The 21,494-nt window shown below is 39.6% G+C and overlaps 1 protein-coding gene across 1 annotated transcript in view; it reads right to left on the bottom strand.

The window, feature by feature from the left end:
• Positions 1-21,494, bottom strand: part of ALG13 (ALG13 UDP-N-acetylglucosaminyltransferase subunit) — a 128,558-nt gene that overhangs the window by 54,725 nt on the left and 52,339 nt on the right. The window contains 10 exon segments of the mRNA XM_006167734.3: positions 1,403-1,559; positions 1,738-1,851; positions 3,289-3,535; positions 4,720-4,847; positions 5,904-6,004; positions 6,323-6,387; positions 12,735-12,843; positions 13,616-13,691; positions 15,582-15,744; positions 16,109-16,190. Coding sequence (XP_006167796.1) covers positions 1,403-1,559; positions 1,738-1,851; positions 3,289-3,535; positions 4,720-4,847; positions 5,904-6,004; positions 6,323-6,387; positions 12,735-12,843; positions 13,616-13,691; positions 15,582-15,744; positions 16,109-16,190 — 1,242 coding nt within the window.

The following is a 21,494-nucleotide window of genomic DNA, read 5'->3' as shown; positions in this document are numbered from 1 at the left end:
GTGAGAGAAAAGGAATTAAACAGAAAACAGAGAGGCAAGACATTCAAGGGCCACAAAAATGGAGGCCTGTCTGTTGATGATAATGTGTATGATAGCTTAAAGTGCATTCATATTGGGTTTGGATAACTGATTTTACAAGCTGCAGTGATATACAATGATTGAATGTATAAAATAATTAAAATATATAAGGATTTAAAAAAATGTGAAGAACTGATGACCAAGAAAACAAAAGATAGGGACCAGCAGGTGGTATATTGGCTAAGGTGCTGGACTCCCATGTGGTCAACCACAGTTCTAATTCCTGACCCAGTGACTTCAAACTCTCGCCAGGCACGTGCGTATCTGTGTACAATATTCTGAGAGGAGACTGGAGAAGAGACTACAGTGTGGCTATCCCCTTTAGGGCATGATTTCTTGCTTTATGTCTGTTTCCCAGCAAGTGCACATGCCCTATAGCAAAAATCTCTCTAAAAAAATTAAAAATAAGGACCAGCAGTTAGACAAATGGCTATGTCAATGGACTCCTATGTAGTCGACTGCGGTTCGAGTCCTGGACCCAGTGGCTTAAACTCATGCCGGGAACGGTGCGTGTGTGCCCAAGATCCCAAGAGGAGAATGGAGGAGAAGGGATTATGGTGTGGCCATCCCCCCTAGGGGATGATTTCTCGCTTTCTGTCTTTCTGGTGAGCACACACGCCCTATAGCAAAAACCTCTCCAAAAAAAAAGAGACGGAAATATTAGCCCATACTATATATAAAAGAATATTTGCCTGCCCCTTCTCTAAGAATATGTTTTGTGGCCAGCAGGTGGCCTGGTGGCTAAGGGTGCTGGACTCCCACATGGTGGACCACAGTTCCAGTCCTGGACCTGGCAGCTTGCTTTCTCACTTTCCCTCTCTCTCTCTCTCTCACTTTGTCTCTCCCTCTTGCTCTGTCCCTCTCTGGTCAAATTAAAAAATAAGTAAATAAAAGTTAAATAAAATAATAATTTAAAAAAAGAATATGTTTTAAAAATCTATTTCATTTTTGAAAGTTCTAAGATAAAACTTCATGTTTTCCAGAAGAGACTTTGAGTATTCATACAGTTAAAATTCACCCACACCAGTACCAGCATATGGCATAATGGTTACGTTGCTGGATTCCCATGTAGTTGACCACAGTTCAAGTCCCAGACTCAGTGGCTTAAACTCTTGCCAGGTGTGTGTGCATGCATGCCCAAAATCCTGAGGAGAATGGAGGAGAAAGGATTGTGGTGTGGCTACCCCTCCCCCCCCTTAGACTTCTCACTTTCTGTCTCTGTCTCTCCAGCAAGCTCATGTGCCCTATAGCAAAAATCTCTTAAAAAATGAATTTATCCACATTGTCTTTACATCCAGTAAACAGCTCTGTTTGATCCACTCACAGGTAAAGTTGGATAGGCAGTCTCATTCCCTTCTTCCACTTCATAGTAAGTAATAGTTTCTTCCAAGCCCCTGGGCATCTGTCCATTCTCTGGGACAAAGCCATATTGGCACTCCTTATTCATACAGCGCATCTGGCGGTGACTACGTCTAAAGGAACTGAAGTGGTTTAGAGAATAAAAAGGAGAAAAATAATAAGATATGATAATTTGGTTCTAATTTCTAAATAACAGAACATCTCAAAGTTGACACTTTAAAAAAATAAGATAATATCATTGCTCAGCAATGAAACCAGGGTTACCTAATTTCTCTGATTTTCAATACTTAATATACTTACCGAGTTCTATAGGAGAAGTTATCATAGCTCTGACAGCACCTTTTACCTGGGCCAGGGTAAAAACCAACCTTAGGGCCCACCATGTTGTGCTTATTTATAAAGCGAGGTGAATCCCTAAGAATAAAAGAAAAAGAAGACTGAACTCTACTCATTAATGCCTGTGTAATCAGCCTCTACAGTTAGAAAGAATTAACACGCCTTTCTAAAAGGATTCAACTAGAAAGATCTTTGCTCTCCCCAATACTGACATTAGGTCTACCCATTTATTATTAATATTTATTATTTAATTAATCTTTTGGAAAGAAATTTGGAACAGCAATTTGTGAGGATAAACTCCTTTTGTAAGGGTAAATGTGGATCGCAGGTAGCCCTGGAGATGAGAAACAGCTTTGATTTTGGGTAAAATTTCCAAGTCCACAACTTTCTGATCAACCTTGCACTGGTTCAGTAACCTTGTATTTCTCCTTCTCTGTGTTGAAGATCTCACCTTCCTGGTGTCTGGGCTTCCATGGCTTCTTTTTCTTGAAGTAAGCATCAGTAAGATGTTTTAGAATTTTTTACTTTGCTAATATCAATTTTTGTGAAGGTGGTGATGACAAATTTCTGGTGTGTTCTATGCAGTAGAAGTTGATTGAGAGTCAGAGATCCAGTCACAAGTAGAAAGACACTACTTAATTACTTCATGAAAACCACTCTCTTGCCTCTGTGGTGTCCAATGAGGGTGATCAGAATGGTCCCAGGAATAATGCTAGCTCACAGCTTTCTGACATGCTCACTGAAAGTTATTTTTGCCATGGTTCAATTGCTTTTAAGATACATCTTCAGTATAATACCTAGGCATTTTATGAAGTTTAGCTGCCTAGGTACCACCATTCTTGTACCCACTAACAGGTTTTGTGACAGTGACAAGAACTTTTTCCTTTTTATTTTCAATCCTGTATTTAGTGGCTGAGTATTTCCTCTTTACATGGCCTTCCTGGAACACATGGCAGAGTGGGAGTACCTGCCAATGCCATGAACTAGGACCTTGTTTCAGCTGCAGTGGGGCTTCTCCTTCTTGGGCTTTTTAATCTTCCCACTGGCATCAGCCTTCATGGCATCAGGTTTCTTCTCCATAATATCTGGCTTCTCAGCTTTTTCACCTGTCATCTTGTAAAATGGAGAGTGGCCTACCCTTTATTAATAGATAAAAGAGCCACATGGAATGTGGACACTCATCTTGAGGGCGCTGCATCTTAGAGCATCTCTTCAACTGCCTCGTATTTCCCTAGACTATGAGAACACAAATCTACCTATGAATTTGTTTGAAAAGAATTTACATATATTGTGTTGTTAGAAGTCATGACACATTTTTGCATAGAAAAAAATACACCATGACTTTTCTGACAACCCAATATATCAGTTCCATCCTCCACATGTCTTTTAAGCAAAGGTTATAAAAGAAATGTAAATTGTTAAGATACTTCTCAATTCTACTTTAATTCTATCCAGGAATTACTTCCAAGCCCTAAACAGAGATGTGCATTACCTTAGAAGTCAGTTCAATCTTACCTGGGAATCCCATATCCCCGACCTTGTCTCTGAGATGAATGTTGAGGGTGAAAATGTTCATTAGATATAACATTGCCAGCTGCCTGGGAGTAGTGCATTGGAGGGTCATTCCCGTAATGTACACTGTGCTGAAGCCTGGGTGGGAGGAGGGGGTCTCCTCTGCTGTAGGACATAGTCATATAAACTTCTTTCCCTCGAACTTTCTTGAACATCTTCTTCCGCTGCTTCACATCCATCTCTGACATGACTTACAAGCAAAGACAGAAGTAGCACATAAGCTTCATAACCAAAACAAGAGTGTCCCCATACACTACACTGCCTTAAACTCTGAGATCCTTTTTCAGAAACAAACCAAATAAATACAGGGAGTAAATTTTGAGAAGTTTTTTGTGTGTCCTAGATCTTCTATCCTGAAGGGCAAAACCAGCAGGTAATTTCTGTATCAATGGATATCTTAGCATCATCTGCAGTATAGGCAGCTTTGGTCATTGAAACATTGAGTCATCTAGTCACCAACATTACTATTTTCTAAGAAATTATGCCTATTAATATCTCTGGCTGCTTCTATAAGATGTTTTCCTAGATTTTGAGAAATATTTCCCCCTCAAGTTTTAAGAGTCTAAAATCTACACCAGCTTGAGTTTACACAAAGTTCCCTAGAACAGTGGTTTCTCATCCAGAGACAATTTCATCCTTTCCTCCCTTGGGGTACATTTGGCAATGTCTGGAAACATTTTTGGTTGTCACAACTAGATAGAGGGTGCTACTGGAATCTAGTGGCTATGCAGAAGCCAGGGATGCTGTGAAACATCTTATAATGCACAGAGAAACCGCTCCCAACCTCTGAAGCATTATCCATCCCAAAATGTCAGTAGTGTTGAGACTGAGAAACCCTACCCTAGAACAAGACATATGATATATTGGGGTAAGTGAAGAGAAGAGGATAGAGAAAGATAGCAAGTGAACATTAGAGAGGCAGGACATTAGTGAGAAACAGATATGGCTTATTAACTGTTGATGATGACATGTATAGTATTCTCAACTGGATTGGTCTGAGAAGTATTTCATGATGGACAAAGTATTTTTACAAGCAAAATGAGAAATAGCGATTGACTGTTTTAAAAAATAATTAGAATAATAATAATAATGATTGGGGAAAACATAGAAAAGATATTGAATGTTGAAGTGGGGAGATTAATGTCTCTGTACTGACTGACATGCATGGCATTCCCTTTTGAAAAAGCTATGTAATACACTGTAAAGTTATATGTAATCCAATGTAATATAAAGAAGATTATGATGATAATAAAAAAATTTAAAAAAAAGACATATGATACATATACCTTTTTTCTAAAAAGAAAAAAAAAAGTACAACATAGATAAATAGGGTTACGGGAAGGGAAAAAGAATAAAAACCTTTGGCATACGAACCCATTTCTGGGACACAACCCCCAGGGATTTTCTGGTAACCTCTTCCTTTACGACTGGGCATAGCATTCCAGGCAGGAACAGGTGTCACTTGGGTAACTGGTTTTAAGTTAGCCAGTGGAACAACATGCCTAAAGTTAAAGGTACCATCATGAAAACACTGCAACACAGAATTAACTCTCATTCAAAACACATACTCCCACCCCACTTGCTTCATTTTCAAGTATATTCTATTTACCTATTGACACTAGCTTCTCTGTCTTGTTTTTTTTTTCTTTTAGATTAGAAAACCTAGAGGAAGTCTGTACAATTTCACTTGTTTACAATACCTATCACATTCCAGAAGAAAGACTGTGTTGGACTGTATTAGTTCACAAATATTTGATTGTCCCTTCTTAGAAATGGATTAAATTTTCCCACCCTATTGACATCAGGCTTGGCTATATAAACCATTTTAGCCAAGAGAATGTGAGATGTTTTAAGAACCAGCAAGTGGTTTATTGTGTTCTCATTTTTTCCCTGCCTGTCATCACAAGTGTGTGTGTGTCAAAATAGAGCCTATGTTGACCTGGGTTCCCTTTGCTGACATCGTTGTAGACTGCTAAATAAGCAAGAAATTAACTTCACTGCTATAAGATGGTGGGATTTTTTATTTTTAAATTTTTTTTGGTTATTAGGGAAGTACAGCCTAGTTTTATGGTTCTCAAAGTGAACCAATAGCATTAGCATCACCTGGAAACAAATTCGTGGGCCTAACCTACCTAGATTTAATGATTCAAAAACTCAGGGGAATGAGCTCAACAATCTGTGTTTCCCTAAGTCCTCTAGATAATTCTGGGGCATGATAAAGTTTGAAAAGAACTGGACTAGCTTATTTTGATATTGCCACAGGCTCAGTTAGCAAACCATCTTTCCAATGACTAAAAATGGGTTTTGTATCAAAATTCTATTATATTTAGTATTTCTAATAAGTTACCCAGGTCCTAGAGTTTTGAAAACTTTTATTCATAAGTCAGACCTGTGTTGAGATTTCGTACTTCAGAACTTGCTTTTACAATTTGAGATAAGTCATCTTAGACCAGTACCTACATAACTGGTTTTCTTATTATCATCTTTGTAATTCTCAATTATTTCAAAAAGAAATTAAGAGCCAAAGATTTCAGTAATTCAACAAATTATATTCATACTTTTCTGCTAGTTCTTCTATGAAGACTGTTACTGAATTGTTTTCATTTCCAACTTCCTGAATATGAGCATTATAATACCTTCCACCTGATTCCAAGCGAACCTGAAAGAAAAGAAGATTATTTTTAGTCTTAAGTCTATTGACAGATAGACTTAAGACTATCTGTCAATACAAAAAGACCATTTTGCCTCAAATGGAGTTCTGTATCTACTTTTTAAAGAAACTGATATTAACATTAACAGTATGGGACAATAGAGGTCACACATACTGAAAAAGCCTTACATCTGAACACAAAAGTTTGACATGTACCTTAAAATTTTTTTCTAGTATTTTCTAAATAAGTCTTGTTCAATTCATATTAATGACTAGAAGCACAATCTTGGTAAAACAAATCATTGACTCTTTAAAGAAGGAACTAACCTGACACTTGTCTCCCAAGTAGTACTGTCTCCCAGCATACTCCATGTAATTAGATTTCTGAAGTTCTATTAAAAGAAAATGAAAATTCAAGCTCAAGTGAATTGGATTTTTGTCCTGCTGTCCATCATTTTATATTCTAATTAAGTTTTTTAAAGATTTACTTATTTATGTTGTTGTTATTATTTTTTAATTTGACCAGAGAGAGAGAAAAAGGGAAGGTGAGAAAGCAAGCCACCAGGTCCAAGACTTGAACCACAGTTGCCCATGTAGGAGTGCAGTGCCCCAACCACCATGCCACCTGTCGGCCCTTTCCTAATTAACTTTTACATTGTCTTAACAATTCCACCACTGTAAGTTAAAATCTGGTGGAAGAATCTTAAAAGATGATTCTGTCACTCCCGATGGGTTATTTCTGTGGTCAACTTAAAGAAACCTGCTAGAATAATCTTGTGCTTTAAAACACAAATAGGTAGGAGGCCAGCAAATGGCATGATGGCTGAGGCACTGGATTCCCACATGGCTGACCACGCTTGGAGTTCTGGACCTGACAGCTTGAGACTCATGCCAGGCACATGTGCAAGTGTGCCCAAAATCCCAGGAGAGTGGAGAAGAAGGGACTGTGGCGTGGCCATCCCTCCTGGAAGGGCAATTTCTCACTTTCTCCAGTGAGCACACGTATTCTATGGCAAAAATCTAAAAAATAAACAAACCAGAAACCACAAATAGGTAAGTAGGAATTGGTAGTTTTTAATCTTAGAGTTGGCAAAACATTTATAAATTACAATCTGAAAGTAACAATATGTAGCTTCTTCAAAGCAGAATATTTTTATTTAATCTACTGTGTTATTAAAGGTCTTAAACTCAATCCAGATTAACTTTACACCTATGTTCTCAGAGAATCAAAGAACTGAATGTGAAACATTAAAGACTTTAACACTTTTGTTTGTTTGCTATAGGGCAAATACTGGCTAAAGACAGAGATGGAGAGACAGACAGATAGGCAAACAGGCAGAGTGAGAAAGCACACCCCGGGGAGGATGGACACCACAATCCCTTCTCCTCTACTCTCCTGTCAGGATTTTGGGCACACAGGCACATGTGCCCGGTGCTGTTGGTCAGCTGGGATCCAGACTCTTAAACTATCATGCCACTGGCTGGCCCCATTAAATGCTTATCTTGAAGGCAGAACTTTTAAGATCTACTTTGATCAATTTAGTTCCCTTAATAAGGGAAAAAGGAAAAAATTACCTATTTCAAGGATTGGTAAACTTTTTCTGTAAAGAGTCAGACAGTAAATATTTTAGGTTTCATGGGCCACATAGACACTTCAGAACTACTGAACTCTGCTAAATAACTTTATTAACACTGGGCCAGTATCATGGTAGTTAAAGCACTGGACTCCCACATGGCCAACAGTGATTTGAGTCCCAGATCTGGCAATTTGCTTTCTCACTTTACCTTTCCCTGCCTCTCTCTCCTACCCACCCCCCTTCCCACCTCCAGACCTGGTGGATTGCTTTCTCCTTTTCCCTTGCTGTCTCTCTCTCTGGTGAGCATATGTGTCCTATAACAAACTAAAATAATGATGATAACATAAATACAATTGAATAATTATTTCCTCTTGGTAGAGAGGTTTTTGCTAGGGTGTATGTGCTCACTGGAGAGACAGAAAGAAACAGAGAGTCAGAAAGAGAGAAATTGTCCCCCCCACCCCTGCCCCAGAGGGGATGGCCACACCACAATTCCTTCTCCTCCATTTTCCTCTCAGGATTTTGGGCAAGCATACACACACACCCAGCATGAGTTTTAAACCACCAGGTCCAGGACTTGAACCCCAGTCGACTACCTGCAAGCCCAAAGACATAACCATTATGCCATCTGCTGATCCCCAGTTGAATAATTATGTTTTCAAAAACTTTAACACTAAAATTTGAATTTTATACACTATTCAGGTATCACAATACATATTTATTCACATTTTAAAGAATTATTTAATTCCATTTTTATTATTTTTTTAATTTGACCAGAGAGAGGAAAAAGAGAAAGTGAGAAAGCAAGCCTCCAGGTCTAGGACTTGAACCAGTTAGCCATATGGGAGCCCAACACCTTAACCACCACACCACCTGTCAGCCTCACAACATACTGTTTAATTTTTTTTCTTCTGTTCAAAAATGTAAGGGACCAGTTGACGGCATAGTAGTTAAGATACTTGACTCCCACATGGCCGACTGTGGTTTGATTCCTAGTGCTGATAGATTGCTTTTTCACTCTCCTCTCTGTCTGTCTGTCTGTCTCTCTCTCTCTCTCTAGCTTTCTGATCAAATTAAAAAATGTTAAATAAAATTAAGTAAACAATTATTTGGGACCAATAGATGGTATAATGGTTATGTTGCTGAACTCCTATTTAGTCGACTTCAGTTCAAGTATCAGACCTGGTAGCTTCAAACTCACACCTGGCACATGAGCATACCCAAGATCCCGAGAGGAGAATGGATGAGAAGGGATTGCAATGTGGCCATCCCCTCGGGAGGAATGATTTCTCGCTTTCTTTCTCTTTCTGTCTTTGGGGTGAGTGCATGCACCCTTAAAGCAAAAATCTCTCTAACAAAAAAAAAAAAAAAAAGTACAGAGGTCAGCAGGTGGCGTGGTAGTTGAGGCACTGAACTTCCACGTGGCTGAATGTGGTTTTAGTCCTGGACCCGGCAGCTTGCTTTCTCACTCTCTCTCTGATCAAATTAAAAATAATAATAATGAACAAAATTAAATAAGTAGTAAAAATAGTATATACTGGGGGAGCAGGAGGTGGTATGGTGATTAAGGTACTGGATTCCCACATGACCAATCCTAGTTCAAGTCCCAGATCTGGTGGCATGCTTTCTCACTTTCTCTGTCTCTCACTGCTGAGTACATGCACCTTATAGGAAATTAAAACAAAACAAAAAAAGGCATCTACTGGGGTCAGCAGGTGGCAGGATGGTTTAGGCATTGGATTCCCACTTGGCTAATCACAGTTCAAATCCCAGATAAGCAGCTTGAAAATCACATGGGGTTGACCAGTAGATGGCATAGCGGGTACATTGCCAGACTCCCACATGGCTGACTGCAGTTCGAGGCCCAGACCTGGTGGCTTCAAAACCAAGCTGGGTGCATGTGTGCCCAGGATCCCGGGAGGAGAATGGAGGAAAAGAGATTACAACATGGCCATATTCCCTGGGGGGGTGAGGGGGGATATTTCTCACTTTCCCTCTCCATGTCGATGTCTCTCTCTGGTGAGTACATGTACCCTAAGGTAAAAACCTCTAAAATATATTTTTTTAAAAAGAGAAAGAAAATCACATGGGGTGTACATGCATGCATGCCAAAAATCCTAAAAGGAGAATGGAAAAGAAGAGATTGTGGCAAGGTCATCCCCACTAAGGGGTGATTTCTCACTTTCTCTCTGTCTCTCTCTGGCAAGTGTACGTATCCTATGGCAAAAACTTAAAAAAAAAAAAAAATACAAACCAGGCTAGCTCTATAGCTTAGTGGTTAAGGGCCCCAAATCCCACATGGCCAACCATGGTTCAAATCCTGACCATGGCAACTTAAAAAACATGCTGGACACATGTGTGCACATGCCCCAAATTCCACAGGATACCGTAATGCAGAGTGGATTACAGCATGACCATGTCCTACTGGGAGTGCTTCCTTTTCCCTCTTCTCCCTGTCACTCTCTGGCAAGTGCATGCACTCTGGTTACTAAAACAAAGTTCAGATCATTCTTAGCTCATGGACCACACACAAAAAAAGCGATGAAATCAGATTTGACTCAAGAACTTGACCTATTCAGTTATCAATGAGGGAAGTTTAATCACTTTAAATTTAAAAATAATTTGTTTCCAGTCCTTGAAAGCTGCTGGTACTCTTAAAATTATCTATCTCCTCACAGTCTTTGCAAAGTCAAAGTCCCTGGTAAACATTAAACTCTAAAAGATCCCTCTCCATTACTAAACCTACTTGTTTCCTCATTCAGATTTAAATCATATATGGAATAAGATAAATATACCAGACTGGGGCCAGCAAACAGTGTGGCACTGGATCCCACATGGCTAACAGCATGTTTCAAATCCCAGACCTGACAGCTTAAAAATCATGCTGGGTGCATGTGCATGCATGCCTCAAATCCTGGGAAACAGAAGAAGGGATTTTGGTGTGGCCATTCCCCTGGGGGAGGGGGTGATTTCTTTCTCTCTCTCTCTCTGGCAAGTATAGCACCCTATAGCAAAAAATTAAGACAAAACAAAATAAAAACCAGGCTGTTTTTTATAACAATATGTTGAAAATATAAGAAACAAGTATCGGGGCTGGCAGGAAGCATGATGGTTGGGGTGTTGGACTTCCACATGGCTGATCACAGTTCAAGTCTTGGACCTGCCAGCTTAATTTTCATGCTTTCCCTTTCTCTCTCTGTCTCTCTCTGTCAAATTAAAAGTAATAATGATAATAATAACTAAAATAAATTTTTTTAAAAAATAAAGAAACAAGTGTCAGGATTAAAAAGTATCCTGTTCCAACGAGAAGGAGAAATGGAGAAGGGGTGGTGACATGACCACATCCCACTGGAAGGGGCTTTCTTCCTCTCTCACTGCTGAGTACATGCACCTTATAGGAAATTAAAACAAAACAAAAAAAGGCATCTACTGGGGTCAGCAGGTGGCAGGATGGTTTAGGCATTGGATTCCCACTTGGCTAATCACAGTTCAAATCCCAGATAAGCAGCTTGAAAATCACATGGGGTTGACCAGTAGATGGCATAGCGGGTACATTGCCAGACTCCCACATGGCTGACTGCAGTTCGAGGCCCAGACCTGGTGGCTTCAAAACCAAGCTGGGTGCATGTGTGCCCAGGATCCCGGGAGGAGAATGGAGGAAAAGAGATTACAACATGGCCATATTCCCTGGGGGGGTGAGGGGGGATATTTCTCACTTTCCCTCTCCATGTCGATGTCTCTCTCTGGTGAGTACATGTACCCTAAGGTAAAAACCTCTAAAATATATTTTTTTAAAAAGAGAAAGAAAATCACATGGGGTGTACATGCATGCATGCCAAAAATCCTAAAAGGAGAATGGAAAAGAAGAGATTGTGGCAAGGTCATCCCCACTAAGGGGTGATTTCTCACTTTCTCTCTGTCTCTCTCTGGCAAGTGTACGTATCCTATGGCAAAAACTTAAAAAAAAAAAAAAATACAAACCAGGCTAGCTCTATAGCTTAGTGGTTAAGGGCCCCAAATCCCACATGGCCAACCATGGTTCAAATCCTGACCATGGCAACTTAAAAAACATGCTGGACACATGTGTGCACATGCCCCAAATTCCACAGGATACCGTAATGCAGAGTGGATTACAGCATGACCATGTCCTACTGGGAGTGCTTCCTTTTACCTCTTCTCCCTGTCACTCTCTGGCAAGTGCATGCACTCTGGTTACTAAAACAAAGTTCAGATCATTCTTAGCTCATGGACCACACACAAAAAAAGCGATGAAATCAGATTTGACTCAAGAACTTGACCTATTCAGTTATCAATGAGGGAAGTTTAATCACTTTAAATTTAAAAATAATTTGTTTCCAGTCCTTGAAAGCTGCTGGTACTCTTAAAATTATCTATCTCCTCACAGTCTTTGCAAAGTCAAAGTCCCTGGTAAACATTAAACTCTAAAAGATCCCTCTCCATTACTAAACCTACTTGTTTCCTCATTCAGATTTAAATCATATATGGAATAAGATAAATATACCAGACTGGGGCCAGCAAACAGTGTGGCACTGGATCCCACATGGCTAACAGCATGTTTCAAATCCCAGACCTGACAGCTTAAAAATCATGCTGGGTGCATGTGCATGCATGCCTCAAATCCTGGGAAACAGAAGAAGGGATTTTGGTGTGGCCATTCCCCTGGGGGAGGGGGTGATTTCTTTCTCTCTCTCTCTCTGGCAAGTATAGCACCCTATAGCAAAAAATTAAGACAAAACAAAATAAAAACCAAGCTATTTTTTATAACAATATGTTGAAAATATAAGAAACAAGTATCGGGGCTGGCAGGAAGCATGATGGTTGGGGTGTTGGACTTCCACATGGCTGATCACAGTTCAAGTCTTGGACCTGCCAGCTTAATTTTCATGCTTTCCCTTTCTCTCTCTGTCTCTCTCTGTCAAATTAAAAGTAATAATGATAATAATAACTAAAATAAATTTTTTTAAAAAATAAAGAAACAAGTGTCAGGATTAAAAAGTATCCTGTTCCAACGAGAAGGAGAAATGGAGAAGGGGTGGTGACATGACCACATCCCACTGGAAGGGGCTTTCTTCCCTTCAACCCACTAGCACATGCATATGCCCTTTGGCAATCAAATAAAGTATTCTGTTGATATACATTACCTTTTCTGCTGTCCAACCAAACATCGAATTCTACATTACGATAGATTTCTGGATCAAGGGCTTTTAGCACCTTATAGGGGAAGAGCATCTTGGATGGGTTTTCTGCAGACTAAAACAAAAATAATCAAGCTACAAATTCATCATCCTTAGGTTAAGACTTCTTTTGAAAGGAAGAAAAATTAAGATTCTTTTCTTCCTTCTTTTTAAAAAACTGTGTACATAGGTCGCTTGTTCTTTATTAAAATAAGAAATTTAAAAATAGTAATTTTATCATGCATTTTAAAAAAACAGAGACTAGTGTAGACGGCAGAAGGAAATATTGTGTAGGGCAGCCAATAACTTTGGACAATCTTATACAAACCAACACAACACAGACTAGGATTAAAAATTCAGTGAGAGCTATTCAACAAGTGATATACCTTGATAAATACATGAAAGTGTAGTGCTTCTATACCCTAAAATCACCTAGAAATAACTGAAGTTTATGTTGGTCAAATTCCATTAGAATATCCAAAGAAATATACCATGTTTCTTCTGCTTTCCTAATATTTCACTCTATTCAATATTATTTCAAAATTACCAGCACTTGAGGCATACACAGACATTGCTTTAATAGTAGCTGCCTTTTTAACTAGCCTCAGACTTAAGGTCTGTTTGATTTTAGGCTTATACAAATGCATAAATTTCTCCTGTTTTTCCAATTTTAACAGACTAGCATTATCACCTTGTTTCTTTAAAAAGAATACAATAGGGAGATGGAAAACACGATCAACTCCTTCCCTGTCCATGTAAGTATAAAGGGCCCATTAGACCTCAACTAGTTTAAGTTATGATACTGTAAGCGAAGAATATAAATTTTTTTGCCTTAGAAAATATCAAACCTTTGTTTCTCCTGCACCTTGATTGCAGCCTTCTGGTATATTTTCAACATTGCAACAGTTACTCCACTCTTCAGCCCTAATTGAAAATATGTGGAGCAAAGAGTTACACATCAATGTACAGTTACTTAAGTCTAGTGACTATACCACCACCTAGTGGTATCGTAGCTCATATCTCAAAATGAGGCAAGTATTTTCTCCCCAATGCTTGTATTTATACTTCCCTAAGTATGTGCTACAATTATTTAAGATTGCCTCCATAAAGGTCATACCTTCTGGGAGAACAGACTCTTAAGATGGTACCTATGATCCCAGCCTCCTGGCATTCATACCCTTGTGTTTTCTGCTCTCCTTCAGTTTGCTTCTAACCAACAGACAGGACTTACGTGATTACACTAGATAACAATGTAGCACCTGTTTTATTGGTTTCTCTCTCTTCCCCTGCTGCCATCAAGGAAGCAAGCAGCCATGTTCACCAACCCAGCATGGCAAGGAACAGAGGATTTCCTCTAACTACAAGCAACAAACTAAAGATCTGAGTCCTACAGTTGGAAGGAACTGAATGTTGCCAAGAATCATGGGTGGAGAAGTGGATCCCAAACTATTCAAACCTCCAGGTAAGAACTTTGTCCTAGCCAACACTTGCTTTGTCTTTTAAGATCGTCCACAGAAGATCAAACTGAGCCATGCCCAGATTCCTAACCTACACCCATTGCAAGATAAATATATTGTTTTAAGCTGCCAAGTTTGTGATAATATTGTTATGTAACAATAGGTAACTAATACATCTTGTCTTTCTACTACTACAATTTCCATAAGCCTGAAGGCATTAAGACAAGTAATCAGTGAGGAACGAAGCAACTTTTACCCTGATATATGGTTGGAACCCCTTGGAGTCTGAAACAAACTTTAAAAATGTCTGTTTTACAAAGAAAAAAAGAAAAAGAAAAGTGCAAGCATTAAATATCCAAGAAATAGAACTTCAAGACAAAAACAAGGAGTGGCACCAAACTGGCACCAAACCTATCTGAATTTTCAGACAGAAGTAGGAATCAGGAAGAAATATAAGATAACATCAACTTTACTGTTTCAAAACCAAAGTTTTGACCTATATGTATTCAATAATAGCTGATTCTTCAAAGACACACAATGTGCACTCCTACTGTAACACAAAGGCAGGCACTGAAAAGCTGAAATTCCTATTAGCCTGACAGGTTTTCTACTAGCTGGATGGTATGTCAAGTAACCACCCAACCGCAGTTATCATCTACAAAATGGTGGTGCTGATTTAGAATCAGTTTTTTCTCAAAGTATAGTACAGACTATGTACATCAGAATATTTGGGTATACTTGTTTAAAAAAGTAGGTCCTTGGGACCAGTAGATGGCATAATGGTTACATTGCTGGACTCCCATATGGCTGACTATGGTGGCTTGAAACTCACACTGGGCTCATGTGCATGCATGCCCAAAATCCCAAGGGAAGACTGGAGAAGGGATTGTGGCAGCTTCCTCCCCTGGGGAGGGTATGTCTCACTGTCTGTCTCTGTCTCCCTGGCTAGTACATGTGCCCTATAGCAAAAATCTCTAAAAAAGAAAAAGCAGAGTCTTGACCTCAGATTTTGTGAAGATAGGCCCAGGAATCTGTCTAACAAGCACTGAATTAATTCATACACTACTAAAGTTTGATAATCACAGTTATTAGAAAGCTCTAAAGTCTCTTCTGGCAATAAGAAACAAACTGATTTGAACAGAATCCCTGAAGTCTGAGTACCTCACAAGAGAACATATCCTTTTGTTAAAATTTCTTTCTCTCCATTAAAAAACGTATATCCCTAACATACATACCTACATGTGTGTTTATATCATCTAAGTCATAAGCTTGCCAGGCCCCTTCCATTTTAAAATAATGATACACAGATACCTGAAACGTGATTATCATATAGTGGCAGCCCCTTTCCCATCATTACCTATCCTGAGTTGAACTCTTGTAATCAGTCTGGGTATCCTCACTTCCAGTAACAGCATTGCTCCTGTTCTTCTTGGAACCACTTCGAAACAATTCAACTGCAGTTTTTAAATCGTCTTCATCCACAACAAACACATCTTTATAGAGAATTTCATATAATACAGCTGAAAGAAAAACAGTCAAAACTCCAATTATCAAAATGCAATTTTTAAAAGATTTAATTAATTTTATTTATTTTAATTTGGACAGAGAGACAGAGAGAGAGACAGAGAGGGAAAGTGAGAATGCAATCCACCAGATTCAGGACTCAAACCATGGTCAGCCATGTGGGAGTCCAGCGTCTTAACCACCACACCACCTGTCTTCTCCAAAAAGATTTTTTTTAATCTGAAGAGCCATAACCCTGCATGCAAATTCAAAATTTACCAATAATGTTTAAAAAGTGCTGTTTATGGTGGGACCTTCAATTTAAAGAAGGGCAACAAATCACCTGAATCATACCCAAATATTTATAAAACCTTTGCATACCCTGACAAACAGCTGCACTTGACTGAAACTGCTTTGAGTACACAGAATCATAATGACCATTACTTGAATAGCAGAGTAGAATCTGAAGAAAAGAAAAACATGCAGAACAGTTAAGTGAATATTACATATTTTACAACCAGAAAGTTGATCATTAACTTGAAATTAAACTGGTAATTAGCACCTAATAAACTATATAAATTATTTTATAAAAAGTTAGTATTAAAAGCTAAATATAAATAAATGCAAGCTATACTTCATAAAGAGATTTCATGGCAGTGACTTTTAATTTTTTCAAAGGTTTTTGCCACAGGACATGTGCACTCTCCAGAGAGGAAAAACAAAAAATCACTCCCCCTCCTTACCCCCCCCAGGAAGATGGCCATGCTGCAATCCCTTCTCCTCTAGCCTCCTCTTAGGATTTTGAACATGTAGGCACACATGCGCAGCATGATTTTCCAGCCACCAGGTCCAGGACTCAAACCATGGTCGACCATATGGGAGTACAGCACCTTAACCACCATTATCACCTGCTGGCCCCTGTCAGTGACTTTTACACGCCAAGATTAAAATTCCTTCTAAGGTCTTAATCATATTTTTTAAATATACCAAAAAAGTCCTGACTTACAAATTTGCAAAAGATGGCAACTTTTACCAACTGACTTACTAAACATAACAGAAAGCCAGGACCAGCAGTTGGCATAATGGCTATGTCACTGGACTCATACGTAGTCAACTGCGGTTCGAGTCCTGGACCCAGTGGCTTAAACTCACACCGGGCGTGTGTGTATGCATGCCCAAGATCCTGAGAGGAGAATGGAGGAGAAAGGATTGTGGCCTGGCCATCCCCCCTGGGGAGTGATTTCTCAGTTTCTTTCTGTCCTTGGGGCGAGCACACATGCACTACAGCAAAACATCTCTTCAAAAAGAAAAAAAAAAAAAAATGAAAAACAGAAAACCTAACAGATTTTAAAAGGCCCAACTTCTTTTTTCTTTTGTGAGAGATTTTTGCTATAGGGACATGTCCTCGCCAGAGAAGACAGAGAAAGAGAGCAAAGATAGAAGGCAAGAAATTACACCTCAGGGGTCTGCGGTCGACTATGTGGTAGTCCAGCGACATAGCCATTACGCTAACTGATGGTTCCCTTAGAAAGGCAATTTTTTTTGGACAGTTTTTTTGCTCTAGGGCGCATGCGCTCACCAGAAAGGCAGTGAAAGACAGAGAGACAGAAAACGAGAAATCACCTCATAGGGGTAAAGGAGTGGATGGCCATGCTACAGTCCCTTCTCCTCCATTCTCCTCAGGGTCTTGGGCATGCATGCACACACACCCAGCATGAGTTTTAAGTTGCCAGGTTCCGGGATTCAAATCCCTGTCAACTACATGGGAGTTCAGCAACATAACCATTATGCCATCTGCTGGTTCCAACCCAGCTTAACTTTTAAGAATAACTGGAGAAGGCTGGCAGGTGGTGTAGTTGGTGAAGGTGCTGGACTTCCACAGGGCCGACCAGGGTTTGAGTCCCAGACCTGGCAACTTGCTATCTCTCTCGCTCGCTCACTCACGTGCGTGCTCTCTCTCACTCACTCTGTCCCTCTCTGGTCAAAAACAAATAAAGTTAAATAACTCTTAAAAAAAAAAAGAAAAAAAGAATGACTGGAGAAATTAGGTGAAATACTTCAAATTCAGACTAAAGGAGGAACCTCATTCAATTGATTCAAAAGGTTATCCACTGTACAGAAAGGGACTTAAAACGTCTGTGGAAAAATGGCATTAAAGTACAAGCTTAATTTGGTGGAAAAAAAAATACTGAAATCCATGCATAGTTTTTTTTGTTGTTGTTGTTGTTTGTTTGTTTTTTTTCCGGAGAGGTTTTTGCTATAGTGCGCATGCGCTCGCCGGAATGACAGAGAGAGACAGAGAGACAGAAAGCAAGAAGTCACCCCTCTGGGGGGGATGGCCATGCCGCAATCCCTTCTCCTCCATCCTCCTCTCGGGATCTTGGGCACGCATGCACACGCGCCCAGCATGAGTTTAAGCCACCTGGTCCAGGACTCGAACCACAGTCGACCACTTGGGAGTTCAGCAACATAGCCATTACATTATGCTAACTGCTGGTAGTTGATGTTGCTGTTGTTAAGAGATTTTTGTTGTGAGGCATATGCGCTTGCCAGAGAAAGAGAAAAAGAAATAGAGAAATCATCTCCTGGGGGGATAGCTACAACACAATCCCTTACCCATTATTCTCCTCTGGGGACTAGGGGCATGCACATGCACCCAGCAAGTTTCTAGCCACAGGAACTTGAAGCACAGTTGACCATGTGGGAATCTAGTGCCTTAATAACTACACCACCTGCTGGTCCTTTCCATTAATAGATTTTTTTTTTTGTAATATGCATTTTCCACTAATTTTTTTTGAAGACTCCCTCAGAACACTACATCAATACACTATACAGGAGCACCATTGTCAGAAACTTCCTCAGTGAATGAAGGCACTGAGATGGCTACAAAAATGAAGGGTTCACTTCTTAGCAGATTCCTTCAATCTGTAATTCTTCTCAAAACAACTCAAAGGTTCAGTTGTGGTGGAACAAATAAAGGTAAGACTCCCATAAAAATACCTCATTCACATTTTTAAAAAATGGTAACAATAAAATATAAGGGACTATAGCAACTAAGTGGTAGATATGTAGATATTCATTGTATGAGTCTTCTGATTTTGTTAAGAAAATTTTCAGAAAAAAAATGGTGGGGAAAGAACTGAATTGAGGGTTTAAAGATCCCTGGTAAAGATGTAAATGTTTACATCCCACCTCAGGCAACACATGAACAATTTCTAAAATACAAACTAATATTCCTCTTTCTGAAACATTCTGATTATATCACACCTTCAACTAAAAACATTCAATTGGTGTTCATGGTCAAGTGCACCCAAACATACTCTGAAATATATCAAACTTAATTGTTTTATCTCAGTTTAGTCTCTTAAGAGTTTACTTAAATGGTTCAGGTTTTCAAAACTGACTACTAAAAGTAGTTAACACTGAAACTGAAAAGGGACCAACCCCTAAAAGCCGAAAGGGCTAGGTCCTCAGCTGCTGCTTCTGTTGGAAAAAAGAAAACGGCAATTCCCCAAACTGAAAATTAGTAAGGGCTGAACTAAAAGTAAAATGGTTAAGGGGCCAGCAGGTGGCATGATGATTAAGGCACTGGATTCCCACTTGGCTGACTGTGGTTCGAGTCCTAGACCTAACAATAAACTCACATGCATGCAGAGATGCCTAAAATACCAGGAGAACGAAGAAGGGATTATAGTATTAGCTATACCCTCAGAAAAAGGGTGATTTCTCACCTTTCCTCTCACTATCTCTCCTGTAGGCTCACAGACCCTATGGCAAAAACCTTAAAAATTTTTTTAAAAATTAAAGTCCTTCTAAGGGGCCTAGAATGCAAAGTTCACTTACACTGTAATGGCCCAAAGTAAGGGGTAACACTTCAGACTCTGGTTATGGTAATCAAACACACTGGCCACGAATGAGGGCCAAAAGACTTCTAAACTTCTCTCTTAAAGATATGGTTTAACTTCAATTCTTAAGATGCTTTGCAGAATGGAAAGTGCTGGCTCTGAGTACATAGAATCCAGGCTCAATCGTGGGCCAGAAACCTGATGATTGCTCTCTTCCAGAATAGAAATTTGATTATCTGAGGTTTTCCCAAATAAGGAGACCCTGGAGATGAGCATGCCTTCTTAAACCAATCACTGAACTGATCATGAGCCGGGAACCCTTACCTTTAATTCTGCCCTTATATATACATGTGGGAGGACCAGCAGGTGGTGTGGTAGTTAAAGCGCTGGACACTCCCACATTGTTGGCCACGGTTCGAATCCCAGACCTGGTGGCTTGCTTTTTCACTTTCTCTCACACGTGTGCACGCTCTGTGTGTGTGGGTGGGTGTGTGTGTGTGTGTGTGTGTGTGTGTGTAGGGGAGGGAGGGCATGTCTCTGGTCAAATTAAAATAAATGAATAAAAGTAAATAATTATTTTTAAAAAAATACATGTGGGGAGGGGTCATCAGGTGTCATGATGGTTAAGTCCATGGATTCCCACGTGGCCAACTTCAGTTCAAGTCCTGGACTTGGCAACTTGCTGGTTTTCTTTCTCTCTCTCAAGTATATGTGCCCTATAGCAAATTTTAAAAATAATAATAAAACTTTAAAAAAATGCATGTAGGGAACTCCTTGGGGAGGTGGAGCCTTTTCAATACGAGCTGCCTGCTTCCCTTGCTTTGCTCACAGCAATAAAGTTGTATTCTCCCTCATCACACTTTGTGCCTACAGTTTAGTTTGTGGCACTTGAATGAGTGGACCTGTCTTGAGTTCAGATAACAATTTACTGGAGAGCCGCACTGGGACAAGGTCCTGTGTGGGAGTCTCACCCAAGGTACAGTGGCACTTGGCCCATGGTCTGTCTTAAAATCAGTCCTGCAGCTGCCTGTGGACATTGTTTCAGGGACTGTCCCAGGTGACTGGCCACCAACTGACTCAGAGCTGTTGGCCCATGACATTTTCAATTTCGTGGTGAAGGATACGAGGAATTGGATTGAATGACAGACAGGTGGTAAGTTACTATACTCGGATATGATGACACCAAGGCCTATCTTTCACCTTAGATACCTGACTGCTGTTTGTACAGAACATTTATTTGGTGGGATCTCCCAATTTGGATAAAGTGACATGAAGCCTTGTCTCTCCAATTCTTTGTGAGTGGGAGATAAGAACACATATCCCGGTGCAGGTGCTGGGCTTGATCACCCCCACACCCGTGTTCCTGCATCACTATGAAAAGGAAAACAATGCTCACACTGGACCCAGTGTTCCCCAGGATCTAAGGAACAGCAGTCAAAGAATGGATCTTTAAATTATGTCACTATTTTCCAATTGGAATTGTTTTGTAGGAGACAAAAAAGAAAGAAAACATACTAGAATTTTAGTTAGAGGGTCTACAGGTACAAGAACTTGCTAACCCTTCATGAAAAGAAATTTGTAACAGTAAGTTAATAGCAGCTTCAAGTAGGCTTTCCTGATTCCACTCCTATGTCTTTTTCTGGAACAGGAAAAATTAAAAGATGTGACTTCTGGCCCAGAAAGGCAAAGTTCTTGTATTTTCTCCCCTTATTTCCCTTTCTTAGCATAACTCCACACCTCTTTTTTCCTATAGGGTATAGAACCTCTGGTTAATTGGCCTTTCCAGAAGGTACAGATTCTAAGGTTTTCATGTATATGTTAAATATGTCTATGTCTTTTTTCTTAACATACCTATCTATTAGGTTTTTTTTTTTTTTTTTTTTTTTTTTTTCTGGAACCCCCGGGGCATTTCCTTTTCCCCC

Source organism: Tupaia chinensis, unplaced genomic scaffold (genome assembly GCF_000334495.1).
Source record: "Tupaia chinensis unplaced genomic scaffold, TupChi_1.0 Scaffold144991_2, whole genome shotgun sequence".
NCBI classification, from domain to species: Eukaryota; Metazoa; Chordata; class Mammalia; order Scandentia; family Tupaiidae; genus Tupaia; species Tupaia belangeri.
Note: the sequence above shows the minus strand (reverse complement) of the source record. Positions and strands in the feature narration are given on the sequence as shown.